At 40.0% G+C, this 20209-nt stretch overlaps 1 protein-coding gene across 1 annotated transcript in view; it reads left to right on the top strand.

The window, feature by feature from the left end:
- The first annotated feature begins 9652 nt into the window (after positions 1–9652).
- LOC131401140 (neuroblastoma breakpoint family member 26-like) overlaps positions 9653–20209 on the top strand; it is a 36904-nt gene continuing 26347 nt past the window's right edge. The window contains exons 1-9 of the mRNA XM_058536198.1: positions 9653–10133; positions 12145–12247; positions 13050–13264; positions 14325–14376; positions 15217–15431; positions 16454–16505; positions 17304–17518; positions 18521–18572; positions 19374–19588. Of these exons, the coding sequence (XP_058392181.1) occupies positions 15218–15431; positions 16454–16505; positions 17304–17518; positions 18521–18572; positions 19374–19588 (748 nt within the window). The 5' untranslated portion in view covers positions 9653–10133; positions 12145–12247; positions 13050–13264; positions 14325–14376; position 15217. The remainder of the gene's footprint in view (positions 10134–12144; positions 12248–13049; positions 13265–14324; positions 14377–15216; positions 15432–16453; positions 16506–17303; positions 17519–18520; positions 18573–19373; positions 19589–20209) is intronic.

The following is a 20209-nucleotide window of genomic DNA, read 5'->3' as shown; positions in this document are numbered from 1 at the left end:
CACAGGGATCTGAGTGTAATAACCAGGAAGACATGAGAAGTGTAGTGGGGGTGGGTCATTGGAGGGAGTGGCCAGTGCTGTCTAGGGATGACCTCAGTGGATGTCCTCGACCCCTTTTGGTTTTTCCCAACAGCTGGATGACCTGCCTGGCCCAAAAACCCTGGACCTCAGCCAGTTTTCAGCCTCTCCGGATACAGCCAATGCCTGGGCTGCACGTTGGCTCAAAGCAGTCAACACTACCAAGGTATCCAGAGGAAACTGCTCATATCAGTAGCTGCTATTTCCTGGCCAGCTGGATAAACACAGAGGCAAGTTTAATAAGTCTTGCAGGTTCATCCATGCTATAATGATCAGATGATCTGTCTTGTCTCTGATAAGTTAAATGCTTTCCAGACTTCAGGAGTGTCTCTCCACATCAAAAATAATTTCAATATTGACCGTATTTCTAGAATTTTAGAATTTATTTATCCTCAATTTTCAGATCAAATACCTGAAGTACAAAGGGAGAAAAGAAACTTCCAAGTTTATGGTGAGACTGTAGGGGCTCTGGGGCTAACATCCCAGCTTTCTGATTCTCATGTGGTTGATGAACACAATGACTTTGTACTCTTAGAAACAGAGTAAATAGCACCCCTCTTTTGCCCCAGCTTTTTTTTGGTAACAGATAGAATTGTAATTCAAGATGTCAATGGAAGTGGCAAGTAATGTTAGATCATCTCAACATCCAACAGGAAACAGGTAAGAGAAGGAAGGAGATAATCAACCCAATGATAGATTATGTGTAATGTAGATAGTGATTGATTGCTTCGTCATAAACTAATTGGAATAAATCTGTTTATATTGACTCTTGTGTCCTGTCAAATAGGCAGAGCATTGGGAAACAGATCTCAGGACTATAAAGTCAACTCATTTGAGTAATTGGACTTTAAAAAACCATTAGACAGACAGACATAAAACACATTTAAAGCTGTTTGTGAGCCTTGTTTTAGCCCATCAAGGATGAACTTTAGCAGAGACACATAATGACAAATAGATGCTTCGGTTTCTTTGAGGCACATCATCTGACCCACTGGGAATGTGACCTTATGTGTCATCCAGGTGAGCAAGCTTTACATGATTGGATGTAAAAGTCAGTGACTAAAGAGGTGACTTAAATGTGCTACACACACCAACTGTGACATAATTTAAACTGAAGGCTGTTCATCCTGCCTTGGGGAAATGAAGCTGACACAAGGGACTACAGAATCTGTTGCAGAATCGGGGCGCCAATGCTTACATACTGATCAGAGTGGATATCTACTTCCAATATAGAGTAGGAGCCACTGTCTCCAAAGCTACTGAGTGTCACACAACCAAACCCCCTGAGCCTGCCACTATTAATTATGTTAATGCTCTTGGTATCATTTTATAATAGATCACATTAGAAATAAGATTAGTCAGAACTGGGCACAAACTCATGATATTTGATGGATATATCATTGCATACCATTTGAAAGCTTCTGGCAGTACATAATGCTGGAATAGATTATTGAAGATTAAATTTAAATATAAGGGAGAACATTGGCCCCTAAATCTTACAACTGTTGCAAATCTTACAACTATTGCAGCTAAATACAAGGATGGATTAGCAGCCTCACCAACTGAATGGTTAGTCTTAAGGAAAGCTTATTAAAGAACACACGCAACATTTCACAAGCACTGGTCCAGAAGAGCCCTTGTACAATCTCTGCCAGACACAGGACTTGATATGGGCTGAGTTATTCCTCTTCCATGGGCTGGTGATAAAGCTCCCAGTGAGTGGAATAAGATTCTTCTCAAACAGACAAAGACATAAGTCCCCAAAAATATTATCACTACCATATCTGGCTTGAATCTAAAAAGCATTTGTTTGTAGCAGGATACAAGATCAATATACAAAAATCAATTGTGTTTTGTGTGATTGCAATGCCTAATTAAAATGTAAAAAGCAATACAATTACAAGAGCATCAAACATATGAAATATTTAGGGGTAAATCTGACTGAAAGTTATAAAACATTTCACAGAGAAATTAATGAAGACCTAGAAAATGGAGAGAACTTTTTTGTTCAAGGGTCAGGAGACTCAATATTGTTCAGATGTCCATTTCTCCCAATTTGATCTAAAGATTCAGTGCAATTGCTCTCAAAATCGCAGCAAGTATCTTTGGTAGAAAGTGACCATTTGATTCTAAAATTAATATAAAAATGCAAATGACCTAGCATAGCCAACACACCTATAAAATGAAGAACAAAGTTTGAGGGCTAGCTCTACCTGAATTGAAGATCTATTGTAAAGTGACGGTAATCAAAACAGATTGGTATTGGCATCTGACAGACAAATAGATCAATGAAACAGAACATAGAGTCCAAAAATAAACTAAACCCTATATGGAGAACAGATTTTTGACAAATGTGAAAAGCAAAGTTTTGTAAGAATTATAATCTCTCCATAAGTGGTGAAAGATTATCTTTTCAACAAATGAATATGGAGATGACATATCCATATGCTATGAAAATAAATAAATACATAAACTTGGATCCATACTGTCCACAATGTACAAAAATTAACCTAAAGTGGATTATAGGCCTTAATGTAAACCTTAAGTCTTTAAAACTTCTAGAAGAAAACATAGTAGATACGTTGTTATAACTTTGAATTAGACAACAATCTCGTAGATATGACACCAAAACCATAATTAATGAAAGAACAAATTGGTAATTTGAACTTCATCAAAATTAAAAACCTTTGCTCTTCATAAGACATTGGTAAGAGAATGAAATGGCAAGTCACACTGAGGGATAAAATATTTGTAAATTATATATCTGATAAAGGACTTCTAGTTAGAACAATAAAGAACTGTCAAAACTCAATAATCGAAGACCAACTCATTTGAAAAATGGATAAACAATTTGTAAAGATACTTCAGCAAAGAATATATATGGAAGGCACATAAGTACGTGAGAAGATGCTCTAAATCATTAATCATTAGGAAAATGCAAATTTAAAGTACTGCAGACCAATTACAATGGCTACAATGAAAAGAATCCCCATTCCAAGTATTGGCAAGGATGTGTAGGAACTAGAACTCTGCTATACTGCTGATGGGAATGTGAAATTGTACAACTACTTTAGAAAACATTTTGAAAGTGTTAACAATATGAAAACTGTAGCTACCGAATGACACCAGCATTCCACCCAAGAGAAAAGAAAGGACATATCCACACAAATCTGTTGATAGAAGCTTTATTTTTAATGCCAGAATACCATCCAAATCCATCAACAGGTGAATGAAGAAAACCAGTTGTGGTGTATCCATCTCATGGAATGCTACTCAGTCTAGCAGAATGACCTCTTGATACACAGAACAACATGGGTCAATCTCAAAATAATTATTCTGAGTAAAAAACGTCAAAACAAAATAATGCACATAGTATATGATTTCATTTATATCAAAACTTAGAAAATGCAAATTAATATTTTGTGACAGAAAGCCAAGGGTTGGTTTCCTGGGGTGGAACTGTGAGGAAGGAATTATTAGGAGCACAAGGAAACTTCTGGGGGTGATAGATACACTCACTGTCTTGACTATGGATGTATATATATGAACAAACTTATGAAATTGTACATTTTAATTACATGGACGTTAGTACATGTAAATTATATCTCAATATAGCTGTTAGAATGGTTTAAAGTATTAGAAAATAACTTTCATAGCCCTAAATTCAATAAATACTTTTCATATTTTCAAAAAAGTCAACCATATTGTCAGGACAAAATAGAAAAACCATATAATTATCTTGATATATGCAGAAACAGCATTTGACAGAACTGAAAACCTTTTTCATGATTAAAAAACACATAAAACTCCAACATACTAAAAATAGAAGGCAGCACGTTCAACCTAACTAAAAGCAGATTTGAAAAAACCACTGGTAACGTTATTCTGAATGGTAAAAGACTGAATGCTTTTCTGTTAAGACAGAGAAAAAGCAAGAAAGCCTGCTGTCACTTCTTCAATTCAACAATATACTAGAGAGCTTAACCAGTGCAATAAAGTGAGAAAAATAAAGCATACAGATTGGAAAGAAAGAATAGAAACTATCTTTATTACAGCTGACATGATTGTGTATGTAAACAACCCTTAGGAATCTACAAAAAACCCACTAAAACTAATAAATGAGTTTGCCAATGTTGCAGAATATAAGATCAATAAAAATAACCTGTTATATTTCTATACATTAGCAATGACTATTTCAAAAATGAAATACAAAATACAATTTCATTTAAAATAGCATCTAAAATCTTGATATGCTTAGGGATAAATTTAACATAATATGTGTAAGACGAGTACACTAAAAATAGTGCTTTGAGAAATTAAAAAAGAACTAAATTAGTGGTGAGCTAAACATTGTCGTGGATTGGAAGAATCAGTATGGTTAAGATGTCAGTTCTCGGGCCGGCCCTGTGGCTTAGCGATTAAGTGCCTGCGCTCCGCTACTGGCGGCCCGGGTTCGGATCCCGGCCGCACACTGACGCACCGCTTCTCTGGCCATGCTGAAGCCGCGTCCCACATATAGCAACTAGAAGGATGTGCAACTATGACATACAACTATCTACTGGGGCTTTGGGAAAAAAAAAAAAGGAGGAGGATTGGCAATAGATGTTAGCTCAGAGCCGGTCTTCCTTAGCAAAAAGAGGAGGATTAGCATGGATGTTAGCTCAGGGCTGATCTTCCTCACAAAAAATAAATAAATAAATAAATAAAAAGTAAAAAAAAAGATGTCAGTTCTCCTCAAATTTGTCGATAGATCCAATGGAATCCCAATCAGATTTCAGGCAGATGTTTTGGTGGAAGTTCACAAACTGAGTCTTCAATTTATCTGGAAATGTAAGTGATCAAGAATAGGAAAAGCAGTGTTACAAGAAAAGAACAAAGGGAAATGCGTGACACTACCTATTTCCAGAATTACCATACAGTGACAAAAATCAACATCGTGGGGTGTTGTTAAAAAGGAAGAAACATCAATCAATGGAAGAGAAGAGAGAGACCAGAAATAGACCCTTACACATATGGTCAATTGATTTTCAACAAAGTTTCCAAGGCAATTCAGTGGACAAAATTCATTCTTCTCAGCAAAAGGTGATAGAAAACTAGATATCCATATTAGAAAATATCAAACCTTTTTGCACATCATACAAAATTTAACTAAAAACAGATCATAGCCATCTATGTAAAAGCTAGAACTATAAAACTTCCCAGGAAAATATTTTCACAAGCTTAAAGTAGGCAGCAAATGATTTCCTAGAACATGAAAACAAAACTATCTTTACCTTTCTATATCTTTATCTCCAAACACGTATACCATTAGGAGAACCTCAAGAGAAAGCACAGTATAGGAGATAATATTATATTTATCTCTAACAAAGAATTTTCCTCTAGAATATATATATCATGTAGTCTGATAAGATAATCAACACAATAAAACAAGGGATCAAAAGACCTGAATAGACGCTTCACAAAACAAGATATACGAATGGTTAATTAGCTTAACTTGTTAGCCAGCCGGGAAATAAATCAACATTACGGTAAGACACCATTACCCACAAATGTGAATGTTCATAATAGCTTTATTCATAACAGCCAAAAACGACACAAGAGTCCAGTAAGAGAGAAATGTATAAACAAATATGGCATATACTTGGAATCCTACTCAGCAATAAAAAGACAACTATTGATGCATGTAGTATGTGGATGACTTTTGAAATCATTGTGCTGTATGAAAGAAGGCAGACACAAAAGAGTCCATGTATGTTTCCATTTATATACAATTGTTCACAAAGCAGTGATCTATAGTGACAGTGGTTGCCTGGGGTTGAGGGTGGAGGGAGTGATGGACTGAAAAGACTCACAAGAAAATTTTGGGGTAATGGAAATGGCCTGCATCTGATTGTAGCAGTAGTTTCATTAGTGTACACATCTGTCAAAATGCATTTAATTGTACACGTTAAAGCAATGCAGTCTACTGGACCTAAATTATACCTCAATAAAGTTGATTTCCTAATTCATTGTATTCATCTATACTAGAAATTAGTAGTTAGAAAGTGAAATTCAATAAGACACAATAGAGATTAACATCTCGGGTCATTAAATGCAAGGAATATATATATAATGAAGCAGATGCAAGACCCCTAAAAACTATGGTTGAGAGAAATTGAAGACTAAGTAAATAGAGAAATATAGTGTATATCAAGTTCATTGATGGTCAGACTCAGTTTTGTTAGGATGTCAAATCAACGTTATTCTGATTAATAATGCATTTGCATTTTTGGTGAAATTGACAAGCTAATTTTAAAATATATATGAAAATAAATCAACTTAGAAAAGGCAAGATACTTTTGAGGAAGCATTCAGATGGAGGACTTAATCTACTCGGTTTCAAAACTCTTTAAAGCTACAGTAATTAAAAAAACTATAGCACTTTGTAAGTAAACATAAATATATCAAAATGAAAGAAAAAAGAATCAAAAATATACCCTCATTTGTACAGTTATTTGAATTTAAAAAATATTAATACACCAATATTCTTCACTGGGGAAATGAAAGAGTTTTCAATAAAAGGTGGTAGAGAAAAAATTTTTTTTTTCCAAAAGGTAATACTAACAACCACTTCCCACCACACATTGAGATTAATTGCAGATGTGAAAGTTAAAATTATAAAGCTTGTAAAGAAAATTAGGAAATATTTTCACGAACTTGGCATAGGCGAATATTTCTAAGACAGGACACAATAGCACTCAGCATAATAAGAAATCAATTAAATTGTGCTTCATAAAAAACAAAAGCTGCTCACCATAAGGATTGTGTAAAAACTGAGACAGCCATCTATAGACCAGGAATAATTATTTGCAATACATATATCTGACAATGCACTCATTCAAAATATATAAAGAACTCCTATAAATCACAAAGAAAATGAAAAAAAAAAAACCAAGAGAAAGATTTGAAAAGGCCCTTCTGAAAAGAAGATATCCAAATGACCAATAAGCATATTCAAATAAAAATGGGATATCACTACACAGCTAATAGAATGGCTAAAATTAAAAAAGTTGAAAATACTAAGTGTATGGGAATGTAGAACAAATGGAAATGGACTATGGAAATGGAAAATGACAACAACTGCTTAGCAAAACTCTGCACACTTCCTCCATTTCACCATGCAATTCCATGCTTATCAATATATACCCAGGAGAAAGGAGTCCATTATCTTCACAAAAAGAATTATTCAAGAATACTTATAGTTACTTTATACATAATAGGCAAAAAATACACCTGTCCATCATCAGAAAAACAGATCATCAATTTGTGCTCTAATCATACAATAGAATATTACTTGGCAAAAAAAAAACAAAACACCCAACCATTAAAGAAACAAATGTCTAGCACATACAACCACTTGCATTGAATCTCAAAACCAGATGTTGAGTAAAAGAAATCAAAAGAAAAGAGAACATACAGTATGATTCTATTTTTATGAAGCAAAGAAATAAGCAAAATTAATCTATGGTGAGAGAATTCAGCATATAGTCATTATTTGGGGGCTGAGTGTTGACTGGCAAGGAGCACAACAGAACTTTTGGGGATGATGGAAAATGTTCTATATCTTGATCTGGATGGTGATTATATATTGCATACATATGTGAAACTCACTGAGCTATTCCCTAAAGTTTTGCTCTATGGAAATTATACCTTAATAAAGAACTGCTGGCATGCAAAAAAAGAGAGAGAGAGATGACAAAACTAAAAGAAGAGACAAATGACAGAAGATAGGTAACATATGTCCAACATGCGTTAATAGGAATCCCTTGAGAAGAAACACAAAGCAACAGAACAGAACACTGTAAAGTATAATTTAAGGAAAAAAGTTAAATTTAAAAGCTCAAAAAATATTAAAATGACACACTGCAGTCTTGGGAAAATCATCTTAGAACAACAAATTCTGAGACTTAGTCCAGCAAAAGTACTGTTGTTCAGTTTGATAGAATGATACAAGGTTGGATTTGAAGGCCAAACAGAACCGAATTGTAATCCCCATTCCCCTCTTCACTACATTTGTGACCTTGTGAAATTTTATAATCTTTCTGAGTTTTTTTTTTTTTTTCTCATCAGGACAAGGATACTATCTGAGCAATAAGATAGTTCAGAGGATTAAGTGTGATCACCTGACAGTACGCATGAACCATAATAGTCATTGAGAATATATTTGACTTTGAGTTCTCCTTTAGCCATTTTAAAATCACAGACAGACAACAGTTAGCAAAGAACAGACAAGATGTTCTAAAATAAATATCCTTCCACCATTTCCAGCAAGAAATCATGCATATAGTGAAAGGAACTGGAGAAGAACCAATTCATATTGAAACCATGAAGCAGGTCTGGTTTCCATCTAAGACCAGAGATGAAAGTCTTGACTGGGTCCAACTCCTGCAGTCTTCTCTGTCTGAGGTGGACTGAGGAAGTTCACTCCAGCCTTAGAACAACCTGGACTGCTGGACAAGTGTTCCTCAGAGAGACAGTCAGTTGCTCAACTTGAAAGGCCCTGAGCAATTTGTGCAACTGGGTGGGGTTAAGACCAGCTCAATTACATGACCAGGACTCTCACCAGAATCAAAGCCAGAATATTTATAGACACCCTTTCCCAAATTTCTGTAATAGGCCAGTAGATGCTCCATAGGAGGGGGTAAGAGGCAATGAACATCAATTGAGAGAAATATGAATCAATGGACAGGAGACAGAATTAAATAATGCCCACCTTCCTCCCTAACTGAAACCCAGAAAAATTCTCATTCAAAAAGCAATGTTTTGAGAAGTACATAGGTGTAAATCTTCCTGACTTTGGATTAGATAGTGGTTTCTTAAATATGCACAAGCAACCCAAGAATAAATAGACCAACTGGATTCATCGAAATTAAAAATTGTTGTGTTTCAATTAACCCTATCAAGGACGTGAAAAGACAATCCACAGAATGGGAGAAATATTTGCCAATTGTATACCTGATGAAGGTCTAGTATCCAGGATACATAAAGAATTCTTACAACTGAGCAAGAAAAAGAAAACCCAATTTAAAAATGGAGAAAAGAGTTTAAATAGACATTTCTCTAAAGAATCTATACAAATGAAACAATGAACCCCTGAAAAGATGCTCAATATCGTTAGTCGTTAGGAAAATGCAACAGTGAGATCTCCCTTCACACCAGCAAGTATGACATAAATAAATAAAAGACAATAACATGTGTTGGGGAGGTTGTGGATAAATGAGAATTCTTATACATTGCTAGTGGGTATGTGAAATGGTATAGTTGCTTTGCTTTAGAAAATAGCTTGGCAGGTCCGGAAAAAGTGAAACACAGAGTTACATATGACTCAACCATTCCACTCACGAGTATATAACTGAGAGACCTGAAAACAAATGTTCACTCAAAGGGAAAGGAAGCTGACAGAACACAGGGATGCAGCAACACTGAGAGAGTGGAGACAGAAAACATTTTTTTTAATTAATTATTCGTTCACTTCGTATGATACTCTGTTTTTGTCCTACATTTCTTAATGGATATAGAAAAAATGGATAAGATTCAGAGATAAACATCGTGAGAGACTAAAAGGTTGACATTTTTCACATGTGGAAAAGCCTTAAGATCTGTTTTAATTGAAGGAGAAGATGGGGTGACTTCATGACAGCCCTTAAGAAAATAAAATTTGTTGAGAACTCTTTCTGCCTTGATGTTTTTGTAAACACACAGGAATGAACAATGAGAAATATGCTTAGATATTTTCTGGGAAGAGATAGGTCAGTGGTATCAGCACAAGGGTAGAAACTCTTGAGAGTGGCTGCAGAGGGGTGGTCACCATTGGTGATGACCTTCAGAAGAGACCAGACAGCCTTGTGTATCAGCATGGCCTAGGCAAGTGGAAGGCAGGGGCACCTAAGATGACATCAAAGAGGATCTTCAATCCCAGCTGGCAAAAAGCAAGCAGGACTTCAGAGACCTTAGAGAGAAGTTCCTTATATCCCAAGTGACTGCCTACATCCTGGCCAACCAGCTGCAGAAATACAGTAAGTCCGACAGGGTCATGGTCACCAAAATGATGAATGATCACAGTCTTCCCTCTAAGAAGCTAAAAACTCTCCAGACTTTATCTTCTATTCCCTTTGTTAAAATAACTTTCATTCTGACCAGGATCCAGGAAAGGTACAAGTGGGTATCTTAGCCTCAGTGTGCTGAGCATGGGAAAACTGAGGCCCAAAGAGTTTAGGGACTTTCTCAGGTTTGCAGTGAGGTAGGTACAGAGTGGAATTAGAGTTAAAATCTCAGTTATTGATTCCTGGTGCAGGGTCAGAACTGCCTATTTCTCTCAGAAACAGGATCAACTGCTTCTCTCAGGATCCTCTCTGTACTGAATTAGATCCTGCCTCACTGTTGGCCTAAATGTCTGGGACTAAGGAACTCGGTCAGTTCAAGCTTCCCCGAGGTCCCATTGGTAAAGCGCTGTGCTAGTTACACTGGGGAAATGGGGTGATGGTACACACTGGAGGAAGCAGGTGATGGTACCTGCCTTAAAGGAGCTTGAAGATGAGTCTGCTCCTCACTGAAACTGATATCCCTGAGTGATGCCATCAAGACAGGGACTACCCTGCTGAGAGGCAAGCCTAGCTTCCTGAGCAAGGCTCTTCTTCCTGAGCCTGAGGAAGCCATTTGACACCCTGTGGTGAGGTGGAGGGTGTTTCTGGGGATATCAGTGAATCTGTACCACCCCCTCTGTCTCTCTCTGAGCTGGGGAACCTTCAATGATGCAGGACGGCCAGCAGGTCCAGGTGACCTTGAGGGTCTGGGCTATGAGACTTGTGGCCAAAGTGAGAATGAGGGTAACTGGGGGAGGCCACCAGCCCCAGGAAAAACTCAAGCCAGTGTGTGGGGCAGATCGTTCCATCCCGCAGTCAGACTCACAATTGGGAGCTCGATCTCCTGTTCAGTAAGAGGGGGCTGTAGTGATGAAAGGAATTGTGAGAATGGGGGCCCGTGCACGACACAGTGATTAGAAGGAATCTTGACAACTCTGAGCCTGAATTGGTGTCATTTTCCAATAAACCATTGAGGGGGTTAATTAAAAATAACTGACACAGAGAAAAGTAAACATTGAAGCCTGCTATTGAAGAAAGTGAAGACATGAGCTTTTGGGAAAGGACAAACTAAGTTTTATTTACATCTTTCCTTATAATCATAACAACTGAAGGAAACAAATTTTGAAGAGAATAAAGAAGAAAGATGTCACCCAAGACCCTGGTGTTGAGGTAACAAGGTACAGTGGTCCAGAGCATGGACTCTGGGCCAGTCTTCCTGGGCTCAAATCCAAGCTGCAGATCTTTCTGTGCCTCAGTTTACTCCTCTCTTAAAATAATACTGTAATAGTTCCTACTTCTTTGAGTTGTTGCAATGAATTACACGAGTTATTTCTGTAAAGCTCCTAAAACAGTTCTCTGCACAGAGTAAACATTGTTTTTCTTTCTACTATTTTTAATTGAACTCAAACGTTATGAGTGTCTGTGTGTGTTTGCATCAAGGCTTTTTGGTCACATGCTTAACATTTTAGAATCCTATTCACATCAATTTTTTTATCTTTGAGATACTTGTGCTTAAAATTCTGAGCTCAGGGGAACCAACAGTTAGTAGTCCAGGGGCTTTCTCAAGCACACCGGAATCGCTACTTCCAGCCCCTGCTTAGTGTTTTACTCAAGAGGCTGCAAGTGTTGGTCAAGTGGCCTGTGCTTCAGGGTCAGTCTCAGGGGATGCGAATTCTGGCCAGTTCATCTGTCGAGTTACTCCCTATGACTTGGGGCTTCTTTTTGCTCAGCTCTAAAACAGGGCGTAACCAAATGCCATGTAGTTGAGAGGCTGAGGAATAAGATGTGGAAATCCCAGCGGAGAGCCTGGTGCTGGGGTTACATCTCTCTCCGAGAGAGAGAGAGAGACAGAGAGAGAGATGGACCCTGCCTCCTCCCTTGAAGGCAGTGACCACAGCAGCACAGCCAACTTTCCACTGAGGCAGGCCTCTCTGTCTTTTCTCAGAGTGTGGAGAGTGCAAAGACATCATTGAATCCGTGTTGAAGAAGGAGCTGCATTTTAATGAGGAGAATCTGGCAGAGAAGTCAACCTTAGCTCAGACGCTTAGGTAAGGAGAGCTCTGTGTAGAGCGGCTGGTGGGAAGGAGTAGGAATCTCTGAAGTGGGGCAAGGAGGAAATCTGGGCCAGGAGAAGGGCAGAAATTTTCATGGCAGGCACATATGCACAAATACTTATACAACAACTAAAGAACAATAATTGGTAACTTATGCACTCTAATTATTCAGACCCTCATTCACTTTTTTAGAAAATAAAACTTATGGAGCTAAAATTCATATAACATCAAATTCACCAAATTCAAGTGAACAATTCAGTTGCAGTTACATTCACGATGTTGTGCAATCACTACCTCATTTCCCTTTAATCACAATCACCTCCTGAGTGATTATGTCTTCTTATCCTTTCATTCAAAAGAATGCTCGCTTCTTGACCCTGTCATTCTCATGTTCTGTCCAATTAACACCAGTTGTACCTGTCCACATTTCTGTGTCTGACTTTGTGTCCATTCACTGCATGAGGCACTATGTGTTTCTGCATGGAAATGGACATGGCTGAAGTAAGGAACTGAAGGGATATCTTTATGAGGCAGGTATAGCAAGACATGGTTTTGTTTACATAAGAAAACAATGAATGGGATGTCAAGGGGTCCTAAAGGATCACTCTCTCATAGAGAGGAAGCCTTTGTTTTACCTTCTTCTTCGTCCTTGCCACACGCAGGACACCACACTGGTGCCAGAATTCTGCTTTGAGGGCTCTTTGGGGAAATTCTCTGAGAAATATTTTTGAAAATCTTTAGAATCTTATCAGTCATCCCTTCTCACTCTTAAATTTTCTCTACTATCCCACTTTAGGGAATATAGTGTCCTAATTCAAGATCAGGAACAACAGCTGACCTGGTTATGGAAGAGATTACAGGAAGGGAGAGACATCTCCATCCTACTCAGTCAGCACCTCAAGGACCTCCTCACACACAATGACGTTGACAACTGCCAGGGGCAGGGCTTCCGAGAGAGACTAGCTGAAGGAGACAGGCTGGCAGAGAGCATTTTCCGCAAACTCAGCCCAGGTAAGGTGGCCACAGGCCCTGATTGCCCTGAGCCCCTCCAGGGTCCCCAGCACACAAGAGTCTCCTCACCTCCACTCGTAATGTTTTTACCAGCTGTCCTGGTTTCCACATAACACTTGGGGCCATGACAGGACGAGGACTGGCTGGGTGGGAACAGAGAGGAGAAATGCACAGGGTGGAGGTCATAGTGTTCCACATGTCTGCTTCCTCCCTGATGGACCATGGTCTTTGGGGCAGGAGGCAGCATTCACCCTGTGTTAGAGCACAGAAAGGAGGACATGACAGGAGGCAGCTTGTTAGACTGCAAAGAACCCTGGACTAAATGTGGAAGTTTCCAGGTTCCAGCCTAAGAGCTGTCTTTACTAACAGTGGGTGAGCAGTTGATTTTTATTCCTTGATATTTTTCTCCTCATCTGTAAATGGATCCAATAACCTGTTGATGGTATCTGTAATTTGTAATATTTACCAATGCACTTGAGAAAAAAGAGAGCCCCTCACTGTGTGGGGTTGGATAGGGTACTTGATTTAGTTGTACTCGGTGGTGGAAAACCTGTTTAGACCAGAAACTTTCCATAGAGAGAATTTCACTCAATAACATACAGAAGCCAACTTGGAGGGCCTATGAACTCCCCAGTTGGAGGCACGTGGGACAGGGTTGTTCTCCTCTCCTTACAGCAAGGAGGAGGTTCGATGTGAGAGTGAAGGGACATAGAGCCTGTGCCTATGGCAGGATTTGTGGCAGTGTGGAGGATACAGTTGTAGAAGTCGAGATGGACACTGGACAAGTATCCAGTGATATGGAGAACAAAAGACAATTTAAATTTTTGCACAATTTCAGGCACAGCATGCCATGATGTTGATCCATCAGATCAGAGACACACTGCCTGATGCATCAGAAATCCATGCTAGGGCAGTTCTTTAAAGACAATGATTTAGAAGTTCAGCACAATACTAACTCATACACAGAACTTTATGTGTCTATGGCCATTGATGCCACTGTGTTGGCTTCCCACAGTGAAGTGGGAAATAGCTGACTAGACATTTCTGAATTGGTTTGCAGAAAATCCTGAAGATGAGGGGGATGAACAAGCACAAGAAACACTCACTCCCAGGTAACGGTGAATCATCAGGAGCAGTAAAGGCTGGGTAAAATATGGAGAGGGTCTCAGAAAGAACAGTAAGTGAGGTCAAGAGCATCAGAGATGCCAGATGCAAGGATAAGCACAACTGCTGATCGTGTGGATTGAATTCTCTTACCAACAATGAAATGGCCCTGTTAACTTGGGTGTCTGTTGTCTCCGTGGGGTTGTAAGTATGACCCCTTAGGTCATTTAAGCCTTTGGCCTTAGGATTTCCTGCACACACAGAAAATACCTGTTCTCTCCTGTAACTGAACACCAGGATGAGATGCATATCTACTTCCTACACAGTTGTCTTAGTTCCTTGTTAGGAAGGTAACTAGCAAAGGAATTAGTAAAGAAGTAACCAGCAAAGAAAACACCAAGAAAAGAACCTAGACAAAAAAAGGAAAAATTCCTTGTCATGTGACAAGTTTGAGAAAGAGGTCTAGAAGGCACAGCATCTCTGGGAGTCTACAATGCCTCAAGAGCTGTATGTTAAATTCAACAGGACTCAGGTACATGGTGCTAGCACTTGGTATGGTTCTCCATTTGTGTTTTGTGCCGTGACTGTACCATATTGGGATAGTTGAATCTCATTCGTCATCAGTGGTTACGTGGCCAGTGCACTGAGCACCTGCTGCTCTGTCTCTCTCCCACCCCACGGCAGCCACACTCTTCTCCTCAGATATGAGGATAGTTACTTCTCTTTAAGGGGACTTCCCCCTTGCTTCTGTAACCCCTCCAAGTGGTTCCCATCAAAACCAGCTAGGGCACCATGGTGTCTGATCCTCCTGGTTTAATATTCTTTCATTTTTGTCCCACCTTGCACAGCATGGAGCTGCAGGAGGTTGAAAAGAAGGAAGTTCAGCAAGACTCACAGGATCAACGTGTTTTGCCTTCTTCAATTTGCCAAGAAGTTTCTGACTGTGACCAGCCTTACAGTGATGGCAAATTCGCATTGGCTGAACAGGAAGTCTGCTCTGCTCTGGATGTAGCCTGTGAATGTTCCCATTCTAAAAGGGATGAAACTCCAACTGACCTCCCAGGTAGCCTCCAGATTCTTTGTTCCCCACAACCTGTCTAGACTAAGGAAGGTCATCTCTGAAGACAGGCCCCATAGACACATATTGGTGTAAATAAGGGACAAGGGTGGATTATGAAACACAGACATCTGGTGGGTCAGGAAGGCTTCACCCCTTCCTAGTCCCGGGCCACACCTCAGTCACCTTGGTCTCAGTGCCAGGCCATTGGCCCCAGGTCAGGTGTGACAAACTCACACCTACCTCAGCAGGACATCTATAGAAGGTGTCCGTCAGACCTCCGAGAGTGGATCAAATGTCTCTTGTCAACTGCAATCATCTAATTTTTCTTTCTGTAAAATGTTCCTGGAATTTTGTGCCTGTCCAAAGACATTGGCAGACTTGCCTATATTATTAGGAGAGGTGGTTTCCCTGGTATCAGTGCTCTCAGCCCCAATCTCTGTCTTCTCTATATTGGCTTATCTTAGCTAAGCAGTCATCTGAAAACCAGGACATCAACAACTCTGTCATTGCCTCGCTTGTATGTTTCCATGAAGCAAGGCTGGGCTCTGGCAAACCTCAAACCATGAATAGCCTTTCTTTCTCTGTAGCATCAAAGATTCTTTTTGACTTGAGGGTTCATATAATTCATCCATCAGTCTAGTTTCAAGTATAAATTTCTCTACACAATCTGCAACCACAATATCTGATGGGACAGCCCAATATTGCAGCAACCCTTCTAGAAAATGGGTAGGCTAATTCCCCAGGTTCTCTGGAGAAAATGTATCAACTGTTTCCACAAACACAGAACACAGGATATTGAGAGAAAGTTCTGTTAGATCAGGGACAGAATTTCCTTTCAGGTGTGGAAGCAGTCCTGTCCACTTCTCACATTACTTAACCTTAGGCATCCTGAAATATGCCTGCCACAATATTCTATTCTTGCCCTGAGAATATTAATGTCCTTGTGGTCTGAGTGGTCACTGAGTTGGTCATGTGTGAAGTGTGATTTGCTTACTGTGACCTACTGTCTTTGAATTGATTTTCAGAAAATCAAAATAATCATGAGGAAGAGGATGGACAACAGCCAGTGTCCCCCAGGTAACTGAAGATTTGGGGGCTGTGAATTTCAGTGGTGACATCTGGAGACCTCAGATCCAGGGAAAAGCAGGTAGTGCCGAAGATAACTATTTCAGCCATTCAGCCAACAACAACATACGCCTTCTAACAATGTTGTCTATTTTCATTGTGGTAGTTGTGTGAGTTTCCATTTCTTAATCCCGCACAAGTTTAGTAACCTAGAGTCAGTTGATGGAGATGAACTAACCAAACTCAGGGTTTCCTGCAATCAGCTGTTCTCTCCTGTGTGGTTATAGCCAAGGGAGATGCATATCTGCTTCATGCCTGTTTGCCATCAGCATGTTGGTAATATTTGGATATATGAGAATAAACTGAAAAAAATTCATATTATATCAAAATATTGAGAAAATGGTTCTTGAAGGCAGACTATCTGAGAGTCTATAATGCCTCAAGGACTGTATTCACTTGGACACTGCATATAAATTCCAATGCAATGTATGCAGAAGGGTTGACGCCACTGTTTTAGTCGTCTGTGTGTGCTGGAAGCCGTGACTGAAGCACACAGGGAGAGTTCAGTCTCCTCCTCCATCAGATGGCTGTGTCGCCAGTGCACTAAGCATCTGCTGCTCTCTCTCTCTCCCAACCCCTGGCAGCCACACTCTGCTCCTCATACACAAGGGTAGTTATTTCTCTTTTTAAGGGGAATGCCCATTTGCTTCTGTGACCCTTCCCTATGCCTCCCATGAAAACTAGCTGGGACACCATGGTGTCTGATCTTCCTGGTTTAATCATCTGTCACCTTTATCCCAACTGGCACAGTGTGGAGCTGCAGCAGGTTGAAAAGAAGGAAGTCCAACAGGAGCCACAGGATCAATGTGTTTTGAGTCCTTCAATTTGCCAAGAAGATTCTGATTGTGACCAGCCTTATAGTCATGGCAAATTCACATTTGACAGACAGGAAGTCAGCTCAACTCTGGATGTAGCCTGTGAATGTTCCCATGCTGAAGGGGATGAAATTTCAAGTATTCTTCCAGGTAGCCTCAACACACATGTACCCCAGCTTCTCTCTAGGCTGAGGAAGGTCATCTCTGAAGACAGGCCCTATAGACACATATTGGTGTAAATAAGGGACAAGGGTGAATTATGAAACACAGACATCTGGTGGGTCAAGGAGGCTTCATCCCTTCCTATATCCAGGTGACACCCTCTGCCACCCTGGCTCAATGTCAGGCCATTGGCCCCAAGTCAGGTGTGACAAACTCACACCCACCATGGCAGGACATCTACAGGAGGTATCTGTCAGACCTCCTATTATGGGTCAGATGTCTCTTGTCATCTTCAATGATCTAATTTTTGTTTTTGTAGAGTGTCCCTGGAGTTTCTGTGACTGTCCAAAGACATTGGCAGGCTTGCCTCTATTTCAGGAGAGGTGGTTTTCCTGGTTTCACTGCTCTCAGCCCCTGTCTCCGTCTTCTCTATGTTGGCTTATGTTAGCTAAGCATTCATCTGAAACCAGGACATAAGCAACTCTACCATTACCTTGCTTGTATGTTTCCATGAAGCAAGGCTGGGCATCTGAAAGCCCCTTGATCTGTGAATAGCCACTGTTTCTGTGTAACACAAAGATTCTTTGTGATATGACAGTTGGCACAACGCATCCATCAGCTCCTGTCAAGTATAAATTTCTGTAAACCATCAACAACCACAAAATCTCATGCGTAAAGGAATATTGCAGAAATGTTTCTAGAAAATAGCTAGGCTAATTACCCAGTGTCTCTGGGGAAAATATATTATTAACTGCACAGACTCAGAACACAGATGTTGGGAGAAAGTTGTGTCAGATCAGGGACAGAATTTCCCCAGTGGGTGTGGAAGCAGTTCTGTCTACTTCTCACAAGACTTAACCTTAAGTGTCCTAGAATATTCCTGACAGAGTATTATGTCTTGCACTCCTTGTGGTCTGAGTGGTCACTGAGTTGGTCATGTGTGAAGTGTGATTTTCTTAGTGTGACCTCCTCCTCTGAATTTATTTACAGAAAATCAAAATGATCACGAGGAAGAGGATCAACAAGAGCCAATGACCCCCGGGTAACTATGAAGATTTGTGGTCTGTGAATTTATAGGTTGACTTCTGGAGACCTCACATCCAGGGAAAAACAGAAAGTGCTGAAGATAACTATTTCAGCCATTCAGCCAACAGTAAAATATCTCTTCTAACAACGTTGTCTGTTTTCATTGAGATAGTCGTGTAGGTTTCCATTTCTTAATCCCTGGCAAGGTTAGTAACCTAGAGTCAGTTGACGGAGGTGAACTAACCAAACTCAGGAATTCCTGTAATCAGCTGTTCTCTCCTGTGTGGTTAAAACCAGGGGGAGATGCATATCCACTTTGTGCCTGTTTGGCGTCACCATGTTGCCAACATTTGAATGTATGAGAATAAACTGAAAAAAAATTCATATTATATCAAAATATTGAGAAAATAGTTCTTGAAAGTAGAGTATCTGAGAGTCTCTGACACCTCAAGGGCTGTGTTCACTTCCACACCTCATATAAAATCCAATGCAATGTATGCAAAAGGGTTGAAGCCACTGTTTGAGTCCTCTGTGTGTGCTGGGAGTCATGACTGTAGTATACAGGGAGAGTGCAGCCTCCGTCATTAGTTGGTTATGTAGCCAGTAACTGAGCATCTGCTGCTTTCTCTCTCTCTCTCTGTTAAACTATGGCAGCCACACTTTGCTCCTCATATAGGAGGATAGACTTTTCCTCTCAAGGCGTCTGCCGCTTTGCTTCTGTGACCACTTTCTTCACCTGCCATCAAAATCAGGTAGGATGCCACGGTGTCTGATCCTCTTAGTTTAATCTTCTGTCATCCTCTTCCTCCTGGCACAGCATGGAGCTGCAGAAATTTGAAAAGAAAGAAATGCTGCAGGACTCACAGGATGAATGTGCTTTGCCCTCTTCCATTTGCCAAGAAGAGCCTGACTGTGACCAGCCTTACAGTGAGGGCAAACTGACATTGGATGAACAGGAAGGTGGCTCTGCTCTGGATGTAGGCAGTGAACACTTTCATTCTAATGGTGATGAAATTCCAACTCGTCTCCCAGGTAGCCTCCATAGTCTTTGCTCCCCACAAGCTTTCTAGACTGTGAGATTTAATCCCCATAAGCAGATCCTATATTTACATACTGGTTTGAAAGGCTCTCGGATTGAGTTTGAAATAAGACAGTCCAAGAATCAGTGAAATTCGCTCAAAGTCTAGTCTAGACCACACCTCTATCATGTTTGTCCCACTGGCCAATCACTGGACCCAAGGTGGTCCTGTCAGACACATGTAACTCTACAGCATAGAAGGTGACTTTCAGACCTCCTAATTTTGAATAAATCTCTTATCTCGCATGTAATACTCTAATTTTTTTCCTGAGCAGTGTCCCATGAGTTTTGATGCCTGACTAAGGCTACTGGCAGCCTTAGCTCTACCTTCAGAGATTTCACTACCCTGGTTCACTTCTCTCAACCTGGAGTCTATCTCCTTTGATTTATCTTATCTCATCTCAGGAGTCATCTGAGTAGCAGAACATAAGCACCACCGACACTTCTTAGCTTTCCCTGAACAAGACAGGGCCCTAGAACTTCCCTACGCCATGAATGGCCACTCTTTCTCTACAGCATTGAAGCTTCTTTTGATTTGATGGTATGTAGATTCCACTCATCAGTCTCATCTCGGT

This window comes from Diceros bicornis, chromosome 4 (genome assembly GCF_020826845.1).
Source record: "Diceros bicornis minor isolate mBicDic1 chromosome 4, mDicBic1.mat.cur, whole genome shotgun sequence".
Lineage (NCBI taxonomy): Eukaryota > Metazoa > Chordata > Mammalia > Perissodactyla > Rhinocerotidae > Diceros > Diceros bicornis.
The sequence above is the reverse complement of the archived record's forward strand: the minus strand, read 5'-3'. Positions and strand labels throughout refer to the sequence as shown.